This window comes from Typopeltis vanoorti, chromosome 13, assembly GCF_054136105.1.
Source record: "Typopeltis vanoorti isolate ZY-2024b chromosome 13, IOZ_Tvanoo_1.0, whole genome shotgun sequence".
In the NCBI taxonomy this organism is placed as follows: Eukaryota; Metazoa; Arthropoda; class Arachnida; order Uropygi; family Thelyphonidae; genus Typopeltis; species Typopeltis vanoorti.
The window spans coordinates 10,151,963-10,173,168 of NC_143561.1; the positions used below are offsets into that span (position 1 = coordinate 10,151,963).

Sequence of the window (21,206 nt, forward strand, 5' to 3'; positions counted from 1 at the left end):
ATTCCTGGAGTGGTCTTTGGTTTTAGTTGTAGGATTGCTTCTTTTCAGTTCCTGTTTTGTTATGGGTGAAAAATGCATTGTTTTTTGTTGACTTTGTGTCGGTAGTTTGTTGATCGCTGGTAGTTTGTCTTTTTTGAGTTGTGTGATGTTGTATGTGAAAGCATGTTTGAATACGTCTGCTAGTTCCTCTTGGTTTGTGTCCTGACGGAAGCTTTTTGCAATAAAATCTTGTGCTGAAGTTTTCTTTTTTCAGGTTACTAATTCGTTGAATGTAGCCCTTTTTTGCTTAATGTTGTTTTATATTCCATGATTTCTGGAAACAATAGCGTCTTTTTGCCATGCGAATTTTTGTTGTTAGTTTATTTCTTGTGTTTTTGTATAAGGTTTGTAAATGTGTATTACTGGGTGACTTTTTAAGTTTTTTCCATAGATTTTTTTTTACAGTAACAGTATTTAGTATGTCGTCATTTATCCATGGATTGCTGTCTGTTTGTCGCCTCGTTTGTGTAGGTTTTGTTGCTTTTTTCTATATTTCTGTGAACTTTCGTTGAAAATTCTCGTATAATGTTACAGGATCGTTTATTTTAAGTAGGGAATTCCAGTCTATATTTTTTACTTCGTTATCGACAATGCTGTTTAGTACGATCGAGTTTTGTCTACTTTTGTGGTGGTGGGAGGAGGGGTAGGAAACGTAACAAAACGAAGTTGAGACAAAGTAGTGATCGGCAATTTTTATGTTAATTACTGATGATGTATATGTATGGATGGGAGCCGGTATGTTGATATGATTAGTGCATGATTGTGTTAGTGAGTTATTGAGTATTTCTTCTCTTGTTGGGGAGTTAATCGTAGGGTTTATGTTGTACTGACTTAGTATATCAAGATATACGTTAGTGGTTGAAGAAGCTTGGTCTAGAGTATTTATGTTAATGTCTCCTATTAGAATGAGCCTGTGTGTTGTATGCGGTTCGATGCCGCTTAGCCATATTTCTAACTCGTGAAGAAAACTGAGTGGATTATTATGTGGGGGTCTGTATATTGTGTTTATTGTGTATTTTAATACTATTGTGGCTATTAGTGATTTCCAAAATTAGTGTTTCCGCATATTCGAAATGAGTTTGTTTTTCTGTCATATTTATTTTTCTTTGATAAATGCCACAATGCCACCTCCTCTTTTGTTTGGTCTACATAAGTTGTAGGTTTGATAATTATTTATGTTGTATGCGTAAATTTCTGTATCGTTTATTGCACCTTCGGTCAGTGTTAGCGCTTCTATGTTTATCATGGTATAATTGAACTGTGTTATCAATGTAAGCCAGTGTTTGTTTATACTTCTTATGTTTGTGTGCATGACAGTGAAGTTGGTGTTGGTGAAAATGTTGTCTGACCATTTCTTCTAAGAGTCAAAGACCTTGAGGTTTATGTTATCTGACTGGATATGTTCGCCTATGTTTGAAATCTCCATTATATAGTTTTTAAATGAGTTCTAATCTTATTCTTAAGGATGTGAAAAGTTAGTGTTTCATATTGGTAGGCTGTGTAAATTGGATTCACTTGTAATTATGTATACTCGAGTGTTTTAATTCTTTCTCAAAAATATCTGGGAAGTCTTTGTCCACAGGAACTTGTAGTTTTTCTCTGTTTTTTTCTTCCTTGCTTGGTATAGAAGATTTTTGATGTATGGAGTCCAGTGTTCCGTTATATAGATTGGTGCTGGGAGTTTCTTTTCAGTTAGGATCGTTATTGTCGGCCTTGTTTTCTTGCTTGCTGTAAGAATTTATTCTCTCAGATTTCTGTTGGTTAAACAATCGAGGATTTGTGGCTATCTCTCTTTATTTTTTGTGGACCTCGGTTGATATAAGTGATATCTGTTGTTGCGATTTGAATTCCAATTTTGCTGCCGATCAGTTGCATTATGTTGCTTAAGTCTTCTATATTTTCTTTCGTTATTCCCTCAATTTGAAGTTCCTTTTTTCTTTCTTTTTGTATTATATGTTCCATTTGACACTTGAGTGTGTTTACTTCTTTCCGCAATTCTTGATTTTCGCGTTGGAGTGCTTCTTGCGTTTCTATCTCTACCGTTAATTTCGTCTTTATTTCTCGCACGGTTCCTATCATTTCTTCAGAGGTGTCGTTATTGAACTGTATGTAATGTTCATACTCCTCGAATTTTTTGTTAATTTTATCCATGTGTGCATTTAATAAGTCTTTCACCATAAGTTTAAATGAATCAAAGTTATCTATAATTTTAGGATCCGGAAGCGGCTTACCTTGATGTGCGTCGTTACTTTTCTTTGGTGTCTGGTCTTTGTTCTTCGTTTTCTCACGGCCCTGTTGACATCGCCATTCGGTCCGTTTCACAGCTCCTTTTGCTTTCCACGTGTTTTCTGAGATCCCTGAACAGTGGAAGAGTTGTGTTGTTTATTTTTTTTTTACATCTGGAACACTGCAGCCCGTCCCCTTCATCGCTTAATGGCTTTTTGCATTTGTAACAGCTCATTTTGCTTGAACTTCGCTGTCTCGGTGACCTTTATCCTTTCTTCCCGTTAGCGACTATAGTGCGAGTTTTAAAATGGCGCGACGTCCTTTGTTCTTCGTTGGCTGGTGACTGCAGTACACTCTATGAAATTCCATATAATTCCGTAATAATAATAATATTTATTATATTTTTTTATTAATATCACTAGTAATACCAGTGATATTACTAGTGATAGTAATTTTTTTTTTTTTTTATTGTTCTTTCAAATATTTACATATGTACAAAGATCATCTATTCAGTATGTTATTTTACAAGATTCAGCACTTTGTGTTACATATAATGATATTTAAATAGTAATGATGATAACAGTTTTTTTATATAACAATCATAATAATAATTTACAATTATATTGATCAGAGTTATATAACTTGTATAATATTACATGTTGTAGTTTACTATTATTTTATTTTATTTATTTTTCAAGTTTGACAAGGTGTGATTATACAACAGTATTTACACATATGCAATCTAAATATTATATTTCCTTATTCTTACAAACATACAGTGTAAACTCATGATTTACATTTAAAAGAATTTTTTTTTACATTGCATACATTTCTTACAGTTATTACATACATTACATACATTTGTTTACCTATGATACATTACTTACATTTGTTTACATATGATATATACATTACGTACATTGGTTTAACATATAATACATACATTACATACATTGGTTTTCATGTGATACATACATTACATGCATTTGGTTACATATGATACATCTTGGATGAGACCTACTTTCATTGCTTTCATCCTTGAAGCTTATATGTCAGCTTATCTGAGGATGACACCAGTTGGTTATTATGTATTGTTTTTTTTTTTTTTTGCTGTTTTGGGAAGCTACGAAATCTATGATTGAGAAATTCGCTCGCGCGCACTCACACACACACATAAACGCACCCCCCCCCACACACACACATACAATAACTTGAAATGTATTGATGCGTCGCTGAACTGGAAGCCTGAACGAATATATTGTGTTTCATTAAGTTTGTATGGTATAGTATTTTGGGTGAGTGTTTCTTGTTCATAGTATGTCCTTAGAGCTCTTTTCAGGCTATTGTAGTGTGTGAGGTTTCTATATTCAAAAGGTAATTTGTTTATCATGCCTGGGATGTAGAAGTTTCGAGTGGCCTTTCCGTAGTGATTATTCTATTTATGTGTGATATAATTAGTAGTCTGAGGTCTTGTTATACGGTATGTATTTCTGCCTGTCCTTTAGTTGGCATCGAAATAATGTTTCAGCAAGGTTGCATAGTGACATAAATGTTTTACTGTCAGTATTTTGTGTTCTGACAATGCAATGTTTATAAGGTCGTGATTTTCTCTTTGTTCCCAAAAGATCAGTTTTGTCATTTTGTACTGTAGCGACATTAATCTATTTAATTTATAGGGTGCACAGAAAGCATACGTTGTTATAGCGTATCTTAGTATATTTTCGCATAGTGCTTTGTATATTAGTGATTTTAGGCGTATGAGAACTAAAACCTGTAGAGGTTGCCACTTATTGTTCGGAGTTTGTTGTGTAGATGGTTTATATGGCTATTCCAGTTCATATCTGCATCGAGGTAAATTCCAAGGTATCGTATTGTTTCAACCTGAGTGATTGTAATGGTTTTGCTGTTCTGTGTGTTTTTTGTGTTGGAAAGTGGATGTTGGATGGTTATATATTTGTTATCAACTGGTCGAGCCAGTGGATTTCTGAATATCATTAATTTTGTCTTTTCTGAGTTTAGGTGTATGGAGCTTTTCGTGAGCCAGTCTATGATTAGATTTATGTCATGTTGCATATTTGTTTGGGCTATGCTTGCGTTATTATGGATGGATGTTATTGCTGTATCGTCTGCGTATTAGAATATCTTACCTTTAAGTGGTAACTGATTAATATCGTGCGCGTAAATGTTGAATAGAGTTGGAGAGAGTACAGCTCCCTGTGGCACTCCACAGGTTACTGGTAGCTCTGTGCTTCGGTTTGACCCGATACGTGTGATATGCTTTCTATTTTGGAGGTAGTTTGTAAACCACCTGTGAAGAGGCCCGTCTATTCCAACATGCCTCAGCTTTTCTAACAAGGTTTGATGTGTAACTGTATCGAATGCTTTAGCTAGATCTATAAAGGCTACCATGGCAATTTTGTTTTTGTCTAAGGCGGTATTAATTACGTCTGTAAAGTCTTTCAAAAGAGATGTTGTTCCCTTATTTTTCTGAAAACCATATTGTGTTTTGGGGATAATATGAAAGTTCTCAGTGTATGCTGTGAGTTTCTTCAGTATGATACGCTCCATAATTTGATTGATAATTGGTAATCTTGCTATGGGTCTGTAATTTCTGATTAAATTTCTTTTTCTTTGTTTGTATATGGGCGTGATTATGGCGGTCCTGAGCATACTTGGTATCTGTCCTGTTTTAAATATTTTATTTATTAGTTTTAGAAGGATAGGACTTAAACTAGTTGCATGTTGCTTTCTATCTTTAGGTCTGATACCATCTATTCCTGGGCCTTTGTTTGGTTTGATTTGATGTATTGCTGAGAGAAGTTCTGCTTCTTTTATGGTTGGGAACCATAATGTTTGTTTTGATTGTGGCCCAAGTGGAGGGTCTCGTTTTGTGATTGGAGGAATGTTTCTCTGCAGTTCTTTGATGGAGTCTGCAAAGTATTGGTTAAAGTCATTTGCTAGTTGTTGGATAGGTTTTGCGTCTTTCATGAAGTTGTGTTTTATGGTTTCGGAGGCGGTGGTGTTGGGAACAAAATCTAGCATCTCATTGACCAGATGCCAGGTTAGTTTCATGTTGTTTTGTGCGGAAGTTAGTTTGTCTCTGTAATAGCTTCTTTTCGCATTTCTGATTTGTGTTGTAAGGTGATTCTTTGTTATATTATATTTAGTTTTTAAAGCTGTGTTATTTGGATATCGCTTTAATTCTTTCCATAAAGCGTCCTTTCTGTGTATTTCTAGGATTAAGTTTTGTGTTATCCAAGGATTTTGTGTTGTTTTGAAACGAATTCGGACTTTCTTTGTGGCTTTCTTATATATTTTCTCCAGTGTGAGTTTTATGTTGTTGTATAAGATATCTGCTTAATCTGATGCCAGCTGTTCCCAGTCTGTTTTTCTTATTTCGTGGTTGACTATTTCTTCCTCTATTATTGTTTTCTGTCGCTTTTCTTCTCTGGGACATTGCACGGTTATTGTCTTGGTGTGCAGGTTTAGAGCGGTGAAGTAATGGTCTGCTACTTTGCACTTTATGACTAATGCAGTGTAACTATTTGGTGATGCTCGGACGTTTATATGATCTAGACAGGAGGCAGTGATAGTATTTCCGAATGTTTCTTCTCTAGTACATGATGTTATTGTTGGTATTAAATTATACATGGATAGTGTGTCTAGGTATTGTACAGTGTTGTTCTGGTTTTCGTTTCAAATATTTATGTTTATGTCGCCAATTATGATTAGGTGTTCGGTTGAGCATATTTCTTGGCTTGAAAGCCAGCAATTGAGTTCGTGCAAGAAGGGTTTCAGCATGCTATAACTGATAGGCCTTTTCTTTTGCTATTAATTTTTGTTTGATAAATATTAATATTCCACCTCCTCTTTTTGTTTGACGGCATGATCTATGTTGTTGGAAGCCTGGAATTTGGAAAGCAGTCGCTTCGTCATTAGTTATGGATACTTCTGTAAGAATTAATATATCAATAATATCACTGTAATTCCTCAGATAAGCCTCTAATAATAACCAATATTTTCGAATGCTTCGGATGTTAATATGCAAGATTGAGAGACCTCTCGCATGTAATGTGTTTAGTTTCCATGCATCAAGCAATTCGAAAGTACAATTACTGATGTATTCTGGTGTAATTACATCTATATGATGGTTGACATTCATTTCTGTTATGTTGAGATCTTCTTATTGAATTAAGTTGGAGTCTTTTGTTTCACTCTGGCAACCTGTCTATATCTTCCGAGCTTCTTTATTTGTATAGACTTTGAAGTCTGTGACTTTCTCAAGAATATTTTGCCGTCTTTGATCCATAAAAATTGATACTTTTTTCTGTTTTTAATTTTCTTGCTTGGTACAAAAGATTCTGATTGAAAGGTATTGAATACTCAGATAGTAAGTTTGGCGTATTGTCTTGCGATGCATTTAAATCCTTGACTACTGTTTTTTTCAGTCTGCTGGCTTTTATGAGATTGTCTCTTGTAGCCTTGCTTGTCAGACGAACTATGACTGGTGCGGGTCCTGGCGAGCCTTGTTTTCTGTTCTTCCTGGGAAACCGATTTATGGTCTGAATATCATTTTACTGTAGGGGGGGGGTTCAATTGCATGGCCTGACTTTAAAACTATGTTTCTGAGATTTTCTGTGGATTCGGTTTCTGGAAGACCGTTTATGACAACGTCTTCTCTATATTGTTGTTGGTTTAGAACTTCGTATTGTTGTTTCAGGGAATTAAATTCTTGACGGAGTTCCGATGTGTCTTTTATCAATTTGTGCTGCCTCTCAGTTAATACGTTAATGCTGGTTTTAATGTCTTTTACCGTTTGTAAGACTTCTTCGACTTTTGAATTATTAAATTGAACAAACTCTTCTTATTCGGTAATTTTTTGTTATTTCTTTATTCTGTTTATCAAATAGTTCTTGGACAAGATCTACCAAGCTAGCTTTTATATTTTCTAAACCTTTTTCTAGTAATAAATTTACGGAACTCAAATTATAAGACTCACCGGTATTTTGTTGTCTGTTCAGTTCATCGTCCAATTCTGACTCCGACGTAATCAGTTGCGTCGTGGGTGGTGGCGTTTCTTTGTTCTCTCTACAGTTTAGGCACTTCCATTCTTCTCGTTTCGCGTTGGATTTGCGTTGCCAGGTTGTTTCTGAAAGTCCGGAACATGTAAAGTGAAGATTCCTATGGCATTTCCTGCAGGTTATATAACATCCGTCGGACGGTAATTCCTTCTGACACTTGTTGCACTTCATGACTCACCTTTCTTAATTTGGACAGTGCAAAGATCGCACGTCCTTTGTTCTGTACTCGTTAGCAACCGCGGTGTACGCTTCAATATTTAGCACACTCAGATTTTGTATTCCACTTCGCCGATTTCGATGAATTGTATGTCTCTGTCTTCAGCGTGACAAGTAGAGTTACTTTATGAGACTTTTAAATTAAAAACAGGAGTTAGAACTACATTAAAACAATAAAAACGGGACCAGCGATACAACCACCGTTCGTATGCCTACACAGCGCCCTCTAATAATAATAATAATAATAATAATAATAATAATAATAATAATAATAATAATAATAATAATAATAATAATAATATCAAGATTATGGTGAATCTTTGCTCTGTTTAATAAATATCAATACCATGCTTTATGTATGTAATAATCAACAAAAAATTAAAACAAAACTGTTGTGTATTCACGGCTTAGGTAGCCAATGACGAGTGGCCATCATGCCAGCGAATTACTTATAAGAGCTTTGGCTGTTTGCCCGACTTCTGGTCTTACAAATCTTGTCATTTGTGAACGAAACTGGCTAACTTAGTTTCTTTTAAATATTCTGGCTGAAATCAGAGACTGAATACGCTAGGTGTGGAGAAGACGGTAACTGTTGTACCCGTATTTTTTAATGGACTGTGTTAAACATACTTAATGCATCTTTTTTAGATATTCAATTTATTTAAAATCTAAATATGGTCACTCAACATTCTGAATCTTCTTTCAACAGTTCGAATTGCACCTCGAGAAAACTACTGACTTTAATTTGTTAGATGACTCACCTGCTAAATTTTGCATTTGTGGAAACGAGAGTGTCACCCACACTTTTATGGTGGTTCCAAAAGTGATTGGAGCTGTGAACATTACTGCGTATGCTTTTCAGGCAAAAGGAATCTGCGGAAGAACGAAAACCATGGGAACTATCCCATTGATAACCGATGCTGTGTCACAACAACTGATAGTAGAGGTAAGTTTCGACAGTGTTGTAATTTTTAGCCAAGTAATAATAATAATACGCAGTAGAAAATATTTAACTTTGATAGATAGTATGAAATATTAGTACAGTGTAATGTTCATTACAATTTGGAAGTTAAAACTCTTTAACTGCTGATTTTATATTCTACTGACATTGTCCCGTGTGCAGAACTAATTTTTTATGCAAACAGTCGACTACCGCCAACCGTACATATATGGGCTCAGCACAGCAGCCGTGTATTTAAGAGCCCATAATAATACACTAGTGGCCAAAATTGTGGAAACCTTTTGGAAAAAGTGTATTTTTGAGGTTTGATAGCTCATAACACCACATTGTTTTTAATGTAATACCATAAAATTATATATTAATGAAATGATAATATATCAGGAATGAAATGCAGCAAAGATTATTCAATTATCTGTATTCTATGAGACGTTATATCCAAATAATCAGAAAAAAGAAGCTCAACTTGCTTAGGTTGATATGAAGTAGCTTTCCTTCATTTGAATATAGCCAATAAGCATGAGTGTTTAAAGAGCCAATCAGGTGTGCTCTTGTTTTGGCAATCAGACAATAAGGTCATAGTGGGATTCAGCAATTGATGTCATGTATTGGAGCTGAGAGGAGGATATTTGTCAGTGTGTTATGTGATTGCTATCAAGTTGGTTGGTTTTTTTTGTGTGTGTGTTCATTCATTTAGTGAGCTTGTAAAACGTTTAAAGCAATGGCGCAAAATGTTGACTGGTCACCCAGTACGCGATGTGAAACAGTACTAGTAAGTGAGCAAGGCTACAGTTATGAAGAAATTAGAACAATTGGTGGAAACGTAACCAAAGGTCACATTTCTAAATTTTTGAAGAGGTATAAGGAGACTCAGTCACTTCAAAACCACACAGGCAAAGGCAGGAAAAGGTGCACAACAGCAAGTGATTATAGAAGAATTGAGAGACCATACCTACGTGACAGACGAAAATCATCTTCTGTCACGTGAGTGTATATAAGGTGAAATGGCGCAATACAATATGAAGTTGAGTGCAAGGACTGATCGGGGCATACTGCGGGAATTTGGTCTAAATGATAGAATTCCATGAAAAAAGCCATTTTTATCTCTCAAACAAAGGTTGAAAAGATTAAACTGGGCTAACACCCATGTAAACTGCACAGCGGAACAACAGGACAGTGTTATTAGGAGTGATGAGACCAAAATCTCCCTGTTTGGAATTGATGGCATAAAATACGTAAGGAGAAGAATCGGAGAAGATTTGTATCCTGATTGCATTACACATACCGTGAAACACCCACTTAGTGTTATGATCTGGGGTTGTATGAGATCAAAAGGTGTGTGCAGAATTTGCGTGATTAATGGGAATATAAATGCCCAAAAATACATGAATGATATACTTGATCCCAAACTGAAGCCTCCGCACATGATCTTTTCCAAGATAATGAAGCATTTATATTTCAACAAGATTCAGCTCCATGTCATTTTGCTGCTGTTTGCAAAAAGTGGTTTCAAGATAATCATATTCCTCTGCTGGAATGGCCTGGGAATATCCCAGACCTAAACCCAATCGAAAATCTATGGAGCCAACTAAAGCAACTTGTTAGTCAGAAGCAATCCACCAATAAAACCCAATTAATAAAAGCAATAATTCAATCCTGGTTTCATATTATAACAGCTGCAGAACTAGAAAACTTGGTTCACTCCATGGGAAGGCGTTGTAAGCCCGTAATTAACGCTAAAGGTTACCCAACTAAGTTGTAACTCACATTGTGAGAATTTTTGTATATCTCATTTTTTCTGTGTGTTTCACTTTTCTTCTTTATAACTGCTGTTCGAATAAAAAATCGTCAAAAACGTTATTGAATTAAATTCTTGATTAAATTATCTTTCCATTGATAACACTAAAGATGTCTCATGACACCAAAACAAGTGGTGTTATGAGCCATCTTCTTCTTCTTCTTCTTCTTCTGCAGCTTTTCGCACTTAAGTAGAGTCTTTGTTTGTGGTGAGTCTCGTCCACAACCTCCTGTCTTGGGCTGTAGCCACATCCAAGTTCTTCATCCTCAAGTAATCCTCCACGATCTCCCTCTATCTCTTCTTTGGCTGTCCACGCTTCCTCTTCCCCTGCACACCTATATGCATGACCTTTCTTCCCACATGTTCTTCCTCCCTCCTCATCACATGACCAAACCATCTCAACCTTGCCTCCTTTATCTTTGCTCCTATGTTCGTAACTTTCACCGTTCCCTTTACATAATCATTTTTCAGACGATCCTTTCTGGTCACACCGCACATCCACCTAAGCATTCTCATCTCCGCTACCTCCATCCTGCTGATGTTATTTTTACTCAGGGTCACAGTTTCCATAGCATACGTCATAGCTGGTCTCACTACTGTCCTGTTGATTTTGCCTTTAAGATTGATCGGTACACTCTTATCGCATAGCACTTCAGCCATCTCTCTCTCCAGTTCCTCCATCCTGCTTGTATCCTGCATCCCACTTCCTTCTCAGCTTTACCATCCTCTTTTATTGTTGAACCTAATTATCTAAAATCACTAACCTTCCTGTTGACATTTCCTTCCGACTCTAGATCTGTCTCCTGGCTGCCATCCACTTTGCAACATATATACTCTGTCTTACCTCTGCTCAGTCTCATACCTCTCTCTTCCAGTGCTTTCCTCCAACTTTCCATTTTAGCTGCCCCTTCTTCTCTTGATTCTGCACACAGCACTATGTCATCTGCATACAACATAGTCCAAGGCGCGTCTTCTCTCACCTCCTCCGTCACCACCTCCATCACAATATTAAAAAGGAACGGACTTAATGCTGACCCTTGATGCAAGCCAACTGTCACTGGAAAACTTTCTGTCTCTCCCAGGCTGGTTAGAATTCTTATCTTCGCATTTCTGTACATCTCCTGCACCAACCTGGCATATTTCTCCTGTACTTTCTTCTCCCTCAAACACCTCCAGACTTCTTGCCTTGGCACTCTATCATAAGCTTTCTCCAGATCAATAAAAATCAGATGTAGCTCCCGTTGTTTCTCTCGAAACTTTTCCATCATCCGTCGTAACACAAAGATAGCATCTGTCATCGATCGACCAGGCATAAAGCCAAATTGCTTCTTTGCAATCTCCACCTCCTTCCTCAGTCTTCCATACCTGAGGAACCTGATGCTGGATCATGCCTTACTTCACGTAATATACATCAGTTATATTATCTGTAGACTGGGAATTTGCAACACCACCGGTTTCTCCATTTATTATAAACAAATGATCTGCTCTCAATGACGTCAAGCACCAAAAGCTTTTGCGAAAAGAGAAAGCATTGGCAGAGGTAATGAATTCTCCCCTTTTTGTCCCGTCATAGTCACACTTAGGTTTTTGCAAACTATTTTGGCTTTACTGTTGATTTTGAGTGAAGTTTTAATTATGTCACAAGCCACTTCCGATAAGCTGTTTTATTTTTATTTAATCGCACTGGCATACATTTTGGAAAACAATTGCTTGAATATACGGTGGGAATTTTGATGATAGTGGGAAGTCAAAATCACCATTATGACATGGATAATTTTTCTGCTAAGAAAATAAGAATTATTTAGATCTCAAGAAGTGAATCAATAATGTAACCATGAAAATGAAAGTAAAAGTCAAGATCTAAGATCTTCTGGCTTGCTATTGTGATAATGCCGAACTATGTGAGGTTGTGAATGGCTTAATAGAAGGATTGTCGTAAAGAGATAAAATTCGAATTAGATTACGATGGAAGTATAAAGAGAAGCAGTCTACACACCAATGTACTTGGAAGGGGTACTGGTTAAGAAAGATACAGAGAGTTGTATATGTGGAGAAAATTGTCAGGGATCACAGTTGAGAGCTGAACGATTTCTTGTAAATTGTTAATTTCAGCAAATATCTCTGCTTCTTGTCTACGTAAGTTCAATCGAATTCGACAAGGGAGAAAGAGAGCTTGCGATCATTCTGGATATTAAAGTTGTCAAGGAAATGACTTCGATGTGAGGGAGTTTGAATTGTGAAATCAAGCATGGCATTTGAAGTTAAAGAGGTCATAATGAGATTCAGAACTGGAGGATGGTAGAGAGAGAAAGAGAGGGAGGTAATCATTTTAGTAACAAGAGGAGAAATCCCCAAATTGGATATACTTTTTAGTTTACTTTCTTTGAGTTAGGATCCTTTATTTTATTACTCGTAACTGCTCCTCTTATCGCTTAGCAGAAATGTTATCCCGACAGTATCAGATAATTCAAGGTCTAAGAGGTGTTTCTGCTTCCTTTTTTAAAATTGTACGATCAGGGAAGAAATGTCTCGCAGGTTTAGCGAAGGCACTGTTTCTTATAGAGAAATAAGATATGAGTTAGGGACCATAAACGAAATGATAAATGATATTACAAATATTAGGAAGCAAAATTATACTAATTGATATGCTTCTGCGGATGGATTCCTATAGTAAACCAGAACGGCTTCTCTGAAGACTTAATTGGGAATAAAAATCAATGATTACCTAAACTTTGACTGGAAAGAAGAGAAATCTCATAATAAGACAGAAGACGAATTTATTGAATTGTTGCCAGATAATTTTCTGCAGCAGTATGTGAAAGAAAGAACTCGACATCAAAGAGTGCTAGATTTGTTCATAGGTTTCTTCATGTGTATCGATTTACTAAAGGAAGGCCACGTTTTAGCAATTTGCTCATATTTTATATGAGCAATTCGCGGGATTATGCTACAAGAAACTGAGAAGGCAAGGGATCTTGGCGTAATGATGGATATGAATTGGAAATTCAAATGTCACAGAGCATATAAAACTCAGAGAACAATTGCGATGTTGAAGTGACCTTGACATATAAGAATAAGAAAGTCATTTTGCCTCTTTGTAGGGCTTAGATAAGACACACCTGTATTATTGTGGGCAGATTTGGTCTTCAGGGTTCAAAGGAGATAAATAAGCTGTGGAGAGGGTGAAAAGAAGAGTTACGAAGATTATATCCGTATTCTGGATTTCGATTATGGAGACAGACTGAGAGAGTATGTGGATTACAGACTCTAGTTACCAGGAGAAAGAGGGATAATATGATAGAGGTTTATAAACTACTGAATGGGTGTTACATGATAGCGTCAGATAAAAGTTTTCATTATATGGAAGGTGGGGAGAGAATACGAAGCAATCAATGGAAGTTCAGTTTTTTTACAGTCAAGCAATGGGTAAGAGCTATCTCTTGTCTAATAGTGCAATGAGTGAGTGAGTGGTATCGTTTGTCTTTAGGCATAGTCAGTGCGTGAAGTATGAATGAATTTAAGAGAAGGTATGCTAACTGGTTTGGGTGATTTGTAGCCTCCCTCGTTGGAAGTCCTTGACTCCCTAGAGGTCTCAGATAATAATAATAATATATTTTTTTTTTACTATTAATAATTTTTTTTAATTTTTTTTTTTTTTTTGATATGATAATATTTTTATTGATGTACTAAAATATTTGCACATACAATAAACATCTTGAGTGACATTGCAACTTATAGTTTTACGGAATTCAGCACAAAGTGTTACATTTTCTACATTGGATTTCAATTAAATTTTTTAACAATGCTTTTTTGCCTCTGTATTATGTATTTACAAGACTTGCTCTTCTAGTATTTACAATAAAAATTATACAGAAATTTTGAATATAGAATATACATAATAATAATAATAATAATAATAATAATAATAATAAATTTGCTAAAATATTTTTTTTTATTGATTGCTAAAATATTTATACATACAATTATACATACAATTGTAGCACTAAGTGCTGCAATTCCTACATTGGATTTCAATTACAATTTTTAATAATACTTTTTTTGCCTTTAAATTATGTATTTACAACACATGTTCTTCTAATATTAATAATAAAGATTATACAGATTATACATTTTTTTATAATTTTTTATTTTTTTTTATTTTTATTTTATTTTATTTATTTATTATCTTTTTTTTTAAGTTTGAGAAAGAATGAGTATACATACAAATTTCTGCATTTGCTTATAAGGATTACTTGTAGATGAGTGAGGCAAGTTAATCCCACTTACTTCGAAGCTTGGGTTAGATTTTATGAAGACAGTGGGATTTAGCCTTCACTGTTTGTATTGTTGCTACTGTTTATGTATGGGATGCAGGCATTGGATGCTAGTGATTTGCAATGTGTATATTAGTGTTAATGGTTTCTTAACTTTGTTGGTATATTTTCCAGAGTTCGTTTTTTAATGTTCTGTAGTTATCTACGTGTTTTAACTTTCTTGGTAGGGTGTTGAGTCGCGTGGGTATCTGACGTGATCTCACAAAAGAACCGTATGAGTTGTTGAGGGGTGTGGGGATGTAGAGAGTTGTTGTAGGTCGTGTTATACGATATGTGTCTCTGTTGGTTCGGTAGGTGATGTTGAAATAATTCCTTGTTAATGTCATGTAGTGTTTCAGGTTTTTAATGCTCAGAATTCTGTGTATCGCCATGTGCTTGTCGGATATTGGTTGTTGCGTGTAAGGTGTCCAGATCACTGTTGACACGATTTTCCTGTGTAGTGTTTCTAATTTTGTTAGGTGGCTGTTTGATATATTTGCATAGACTGTTATTCCGTATCTGGGTAAGGATTCGTAGATACCGTGATATAGGAGTTTTTTTATGTTGGGTGGAATAATATCTTTAACTTGGAAGAGTTTTGCTGCGATGATCCGAAGTTTGGTGTTTAGGTATTCTATATGTTTTGTCCATTTAAGGTGGGAATCTATATAGAGACCGAGGTATTTTGCGCGTATTACAGATTCCATTTCGGAACTCTGGCAGGTATTTTTGCTGTTAATGCAGTGGTTTGTGTGACCATGTATCGGTAGTGATGCAGGGCGTATGATTCTCCGGTTGTGCATTATCAACATCTGTGTTTTGGTGACGTTGATTAGAATTGCGTTTTGGTGTAAGTAGGTTGTAATTTCATTTAGGTCTTGTTGGGCTTTGCAGAGAGCTGTGTTAATGTCTGTGTGGATTGCTAGTAGTGCAGTGTCATCTGCGTATTGAAATATTTGACTTCTTACGGATATGTTATGAACATCGTTAATGTATAAGTTGAATAGAGTGGGTGATAATATGGCACCTTGAGGTACACCGTGTTTTACTTGTATACTCCGACTGTGACATGTACCTATTTTTGTTACTTTTGTTCTGTTTGAGAGGTAGTTCTTGAACCATGTATGCAGTGTTCCTCTTATACCTATTTAGTATTGTTTGGTGAGTAGTATATCATGTTTAAGTGTGTCAAATGCTTTGGTTAGGTCCATCAGTATAAGGACGGCGTACTTGTTTTTGTGAAAGCTGTGTTTATTGTGTTGGCGATGTCTTCTAATAAAGTAATGGTGCTTTTTGTTTTCTGAAAGTCGTATTGGTTTTGCGAGATGATGTTGTACTTCTGTAAATAGTTCTGTAGTCTGGTGTGTGTTATTTTTTCTAGAATTTTTGAGATGACTGGTAGTGTAGCTATTGGTCTATAGTTCTGAGTATCATTTCTTTTGCCGTGTTTGTATATTGGCGTAATTACTGCAGTTTTTAGTTGTTGTGGAATAATGCCTGTGTCGAATATTATGTTCACGAGTTTCAAAATTATTGAATTTATTTCTTCAAAGTGTGCTATCAGGTCTGTGAGTCTTATTTTGTGTATTCCAGGAGTGGTCTTTGGTTTTAGTTGTAGGATTGCCTCTTTCAGTTCCTGTTTTGTTATAGGTGGAAAATACACCGTTTGTTGATGACTTTGTGTCGGTAATTTTTCGTTGATCGTTGGTAGTTTGTCTTTTTTGAGTTGTGTGATGTTGTTTGTGAAAGCATGGTTGAATGAATCTGCTAGTTCCTCTTGGGTTGTGTCCTGACCGAAGCTTTTTGCAATAAATTCTTGTGCTGAAGATTTCTGTTTTTAGGTTACTAATTCGTTGAGTGTAGCCCTTTTTTGCTTAATGTTGTTTTATATTCCATGATTTCTGGAAACAATAGCGTCTTTTTGCCATGCGAATTTTTGTTGTCAGTATATTTCTTGTGTTTTTGTATAAGGTTTGCAAATGCGTATTACTGGCTGACTTTCTAAGTTTTTTCCATAGATTTTCTTTTACAGTAACAGTATTTAGTATGTCGTCATTTATCCATGGATTGTTGTCTGTTTGTCGCCTCGTTTTTGTAGGTTTTGTTGTTTTTTGTATATTTCTGTGAACTTTAATTGAAAATTCTCGTATAATGTTACAGGATCGTTTATTTTAAGTATGCAATTCCAGTCTGTATTTTTTACTTGGTTATCGACAATGCTCTTTTGTATGATCGAGTTTTGTCGACTTTTATGGTGGTGGGAGGAGGGGTATGAAACGTAATAAAACCAAGTTGAGACAAAGTAGTGATAGGCGGTTTTACGTTAATTACCCATGATGTATATGTATGGATGGGAGCCAGTATGTTGATATGATCAATGCATGATTGTGTTAGTGAGTTATTGAGTATTTCTTCTCTTGTTGGGGAGTTAATGGTAGGGTTTATGTTGTCTGACTGGATATGTTCGCCTATGTTTGAGATCTCCATGATATAGTTTTTAAATGAGTTCTAATCTTATTCTTAAGGATGTGAAAAGTTAGTGTTTTATATTGGTAGGCTGTGTAATAATAATAATAATAATAATAATAATAATAATAATAATAATAATAATAATAATAATTTCAGAAATCCTTACTGAATAAAAGCACATTAAAAAAGCATTTGAAATGCTTTTTCTGTATTTCAAGCAACATGATAGAATGACAAGCAATTTCGTATTAACATTCATAATTCGTCAGATATCAGAAAAGATAGCCTCTAAGAAGGAGAACTCATTCGGTTTCTTTAGTCATAAAATATACATACGTATGGTTGGTTGCAATTACCGAACTGTGGAAGACACACTAGAAAAACTTGGAATGGATGAAGCACTTATCTACCTAATAAAGAGAAGATCTTTGAGCATCCTTTGCAACAATCAAAACAGGATGAAAGGTTTCAAGAGTATTCAGAGCAAGAAAAGGACAAAGTAATATGTAGCATGTCTACAATGCCTTTTAAAATCTAATTACAAAATGTAATTAGAGAAGATGAGACTCCCTGTCGAAGAAGCGTTCCAGTAGGGAGACAAGTGGTGGATTCTTTACTTTGGCCGACAACCAGATGATAATATACCACGAGAAAAGTGATGCAGGATGAAGGAATAAAACAAAAATAATCGAGGCGTTTAAATTAGAAGTACTTAGATATATTTTTGTAAAATCAAATATATGTTAGTAGAATGAGACAGGTTGTATAGAATTGGATATACCAGGAGTGGGGAAAATAAATTGATTCAAGCAGTTTCAATGATTCGCGAAAATATTTTATAAAGGTGACACTTATGAAATTCTCACAAGCAACTGTTGAGTACTGTATGAATGAAGAAAGCGAATATTAGGGTCAGTGAACGTATTTTCACAGATCTAGATGGAGTCTAACGCAGCTCCAGAAACAGCTCCATTCAGTAGAAATAGTTCACCAAAGGAGGATCTATCACATAACCTTTACAGTGGTAATGTTAGAAGTGCTAGATCATAGGAGATGGTTAAAAAAAGTATTTGATCCGTCTCCTCCAAGTAGAAGAAAACGTGGTAAATCTCGAGTGACTTTGATAGAAGGAATAGTACAAGCCACGAGAGAGAGGGAAAACTTCCCACCAGGAAATAAACGCAGCCACTTGCAACTGGAGAAGCATGTGAAAGTGAATATCATGCATAATTAATTTGACTATCTTTCTTAACGAGAATAGTCCTGTCTGCATCGTAATGTAATAACAGAAAAAAATATTAATATATTATTATATTTATTAATAATTTCATGTGACTCTCAGTAACGCAAGATTCTAAACCTACAGCATTCACTATTACCGGGAGTGGGCCAAGGATTTCTTTTCTTTTTTTTTTTTAATTTTTATTAATTTTGAATAATTTTAGAATATTTTATTATTATTAATTTTTACATAATTCAGAAACATTACTCTACAGATTAATGTTTTTTCACCAAATTCAGACATACCACATACGGAGCCATGGTCTCATGCAGGACGATGATATTATCTAAAAGCTTTCAAGAAGCGCCATGTTGTTCACGGTAAGACTGGGTCCAACATCCTGATAGTTGGACAACTGATACTCGAATCACTCTTTCGAATTAGGCCCTAAACTCTATTATTATTATTATTATTATTATTATTATTATTATTATTATTATTATTATTATTATTATTATTATTATTATTAGTAGTAGTAGTAGTAGTAGTATGCTATTTTATTAATATCATGCAGCCTTATGTGCCAGTGGGCACGGAAAGACTTGATGATGATGATATTAATATCATGCTACTGTTATGGTCTTATTATTTATTATTATTGTTATGCTATTTTTATTAATAGAATAATGATAAAAAAATTCTTTCTACAGGTAGAGGGCGTCATGAAAGAAAATCTCACCACCGAATTCTACTGCGTGAGTGAGTAACTTTTGTTCTCATGAATAATTTTTAATAGCTGAGAATACACAATCATTCCCTGAAGATGAATTTCTAAGATTAATTTACTTGAAAATACAAATTTTCATTTTTTATAGACGACAGCAATGAAATTATTATATCTAAGAAGAACTTGATTGTGCCAGAAAATGTCGTGGAAGATTCTGGACGGGCTTTCTTTCATATATTTGGTAAGGAAACTTTGCAGGATTGTCCGTAAATTTATTTAACAATTAATTTAACATTTATTTATTTTATTTTAATTTGTAATGGCTTTCGAAAAATGTCATTTTATTGAAGAAAACGTTCACGCATATATATCAGTATATATCCTAGTATAGTCACTTCCATTTTGTAAAATACGTATTACAAAGTGAAAGAAAAATTACAATGGAACATGGAATAAAAACAACATTTTAGTCATTTCTGCCCTATGGTTATGTTTGATTGTTCATGTATCGGTTGCCTTCTTTGCATTTAAGATGTATTTTTCATAATCTATATGTTTATCATTTTGTACTGCAGTGATATTAATCCATTTCATTTGTAACTTGACAGAATGTATTCGCTGTTATAGCGTATCATAATATGTTTCACATCATGCACATAAGTGCTTTTACGTATCTAGGAGATACGTCTTTCGGTCAGTAAAGCAAAATGTTTGTTATTATCATGAGTTTGCTTTGTATCAGTTTTGTGTGACTATTCCAATTGACATTATACATCGCGCTCAATTTCAAGGAATCCGTGGTACTTTTACTTAGATGTTAGTCGTTTATGTAAGAGGTTGTTCTTGGATTGTTATATATTTCTTGTTAATTGGTTAACTCAGTAAGATTTTGAATATCATTGATTATGTTTGTCTTAATTTAGTAGGATGGAGTTCATGTTAATCCCGCTGTTGCACAGATTGATATCGAGTTTACCTTTGGTATTGCATACGTCCATAAATGGATGGTTAGAATAGCTGCATCTTCTACGTATTGAATGATGTTGCCGCTGAGGGGCAGTTCTTTGATGTCTTGAATTATTTTTAACTCTGCATTACGGGATGATCCAATGGGTGTTATTTATTTTCTGCTTTGGAGGTAATTACTTATCCATGTGCACAGAAATCTACTTATTCGAATATGTGTCATATTTTATAGAATTATTTCATATGAGCGAATTAAATACTTTAAAATTACAATGAAATTTTTGATTTATTTACGGCGGCATTGAGCAGATTTTGTAAAATATCCGAAACAGTTCTCGTTCCTCTACTCTTCTCTAAACAGCGCTGTATTTTGGAATGACATAAAAGTTTTATACAAATAAAGCAGGCTTGTTAAAAAGATCCTCTGCATTGTTCGGTAGATGACTCATAGTCATCTGAAAAATTTTCTTACTCCTTGTGTAGATGTGATTACAGTGTTCTGAATTTTAATACGATGACAAATATCCTAGTTCTGCTACTTTAGCTAAGTGTTATTTAGTATCTATGTACCTGATGCTGTCGATTACTGAACCTTTGTTTGGATCGATTCGATTAGCTAACACAAAATCTAGTAAAAGTCATTCAATAGCAGGATGGAAAGGTTCCGTCTCTTTCGTGAAGCTGTGTTTTACAATATCAGTACCTCAGGAGTACAGTTGAGCACTTTCGTTAACCAAAGGCTTATTTGTTTCATGTTATTTTGTGCAGAGGTTAATTTGTTTCTGTATAGTTTCTTTTAGTGTTTCCTATCTGCGATGTAAGAGTGTTTCTTGTTCTTTTGAATTCTGCTTCTAAATTTGAGTTACTTGGGTTTCTTTAGTTGCTTTCAAAATCTTTGTACATTTAAATTTATATTTCATATTATTGAAAGATGCTGCCTTGTTTTTGGGCGTTTTTTGTTTCTTTATAGCTTTGTAGCGTATTTTTTTCTTTATAGCTTTGTTAGATATTTTCTGCAGTGTGACTTCAATTGTTAAAGTTTCTGCTGAGTATGAAGTTGCTGCAGTATCCCGTAATGGCATTTGTCTCCAGTCAATTTCTCTTATTCTTGGTTAACTGCTTCTATGTTTATTATTTCTTCACACTATTTTCAGAAACAGAACACTTTCGGATTGTGTTCTGCTGTGTGCA

At 34.9% G+C, this 21,206-nt stretch overlaps 1 protein-coding gene across 1 annotated transcript in view; it reads left to right on the forward strand.

Moving 5' to 3' along the window:
* LOC150099932 (alpha-1-inhibitor 3-like) overlaps positions 1 to 20,086 on the forward strand; it is a 79,110-nt gene extending 59,024 nt beyond the window's left edge. Inside the window, exons 10-11 of the mRNA XM_090403177.1 lie at positions 8,272 to 8,508; positions 19,976 to 20,086. Of these exons, the coding sequence (XP_090259303.1) occupies positions 8,272 to 8,508; positions 19,976 to 20,086 (348 nt within the window). The remainder of the gene's footprint in view (positions 1 to 8,271; positions 8,509 to 19,975) is intronic.
* Positions 20,087 to 21,206: the final 1,120 nt, after the last annotated feature.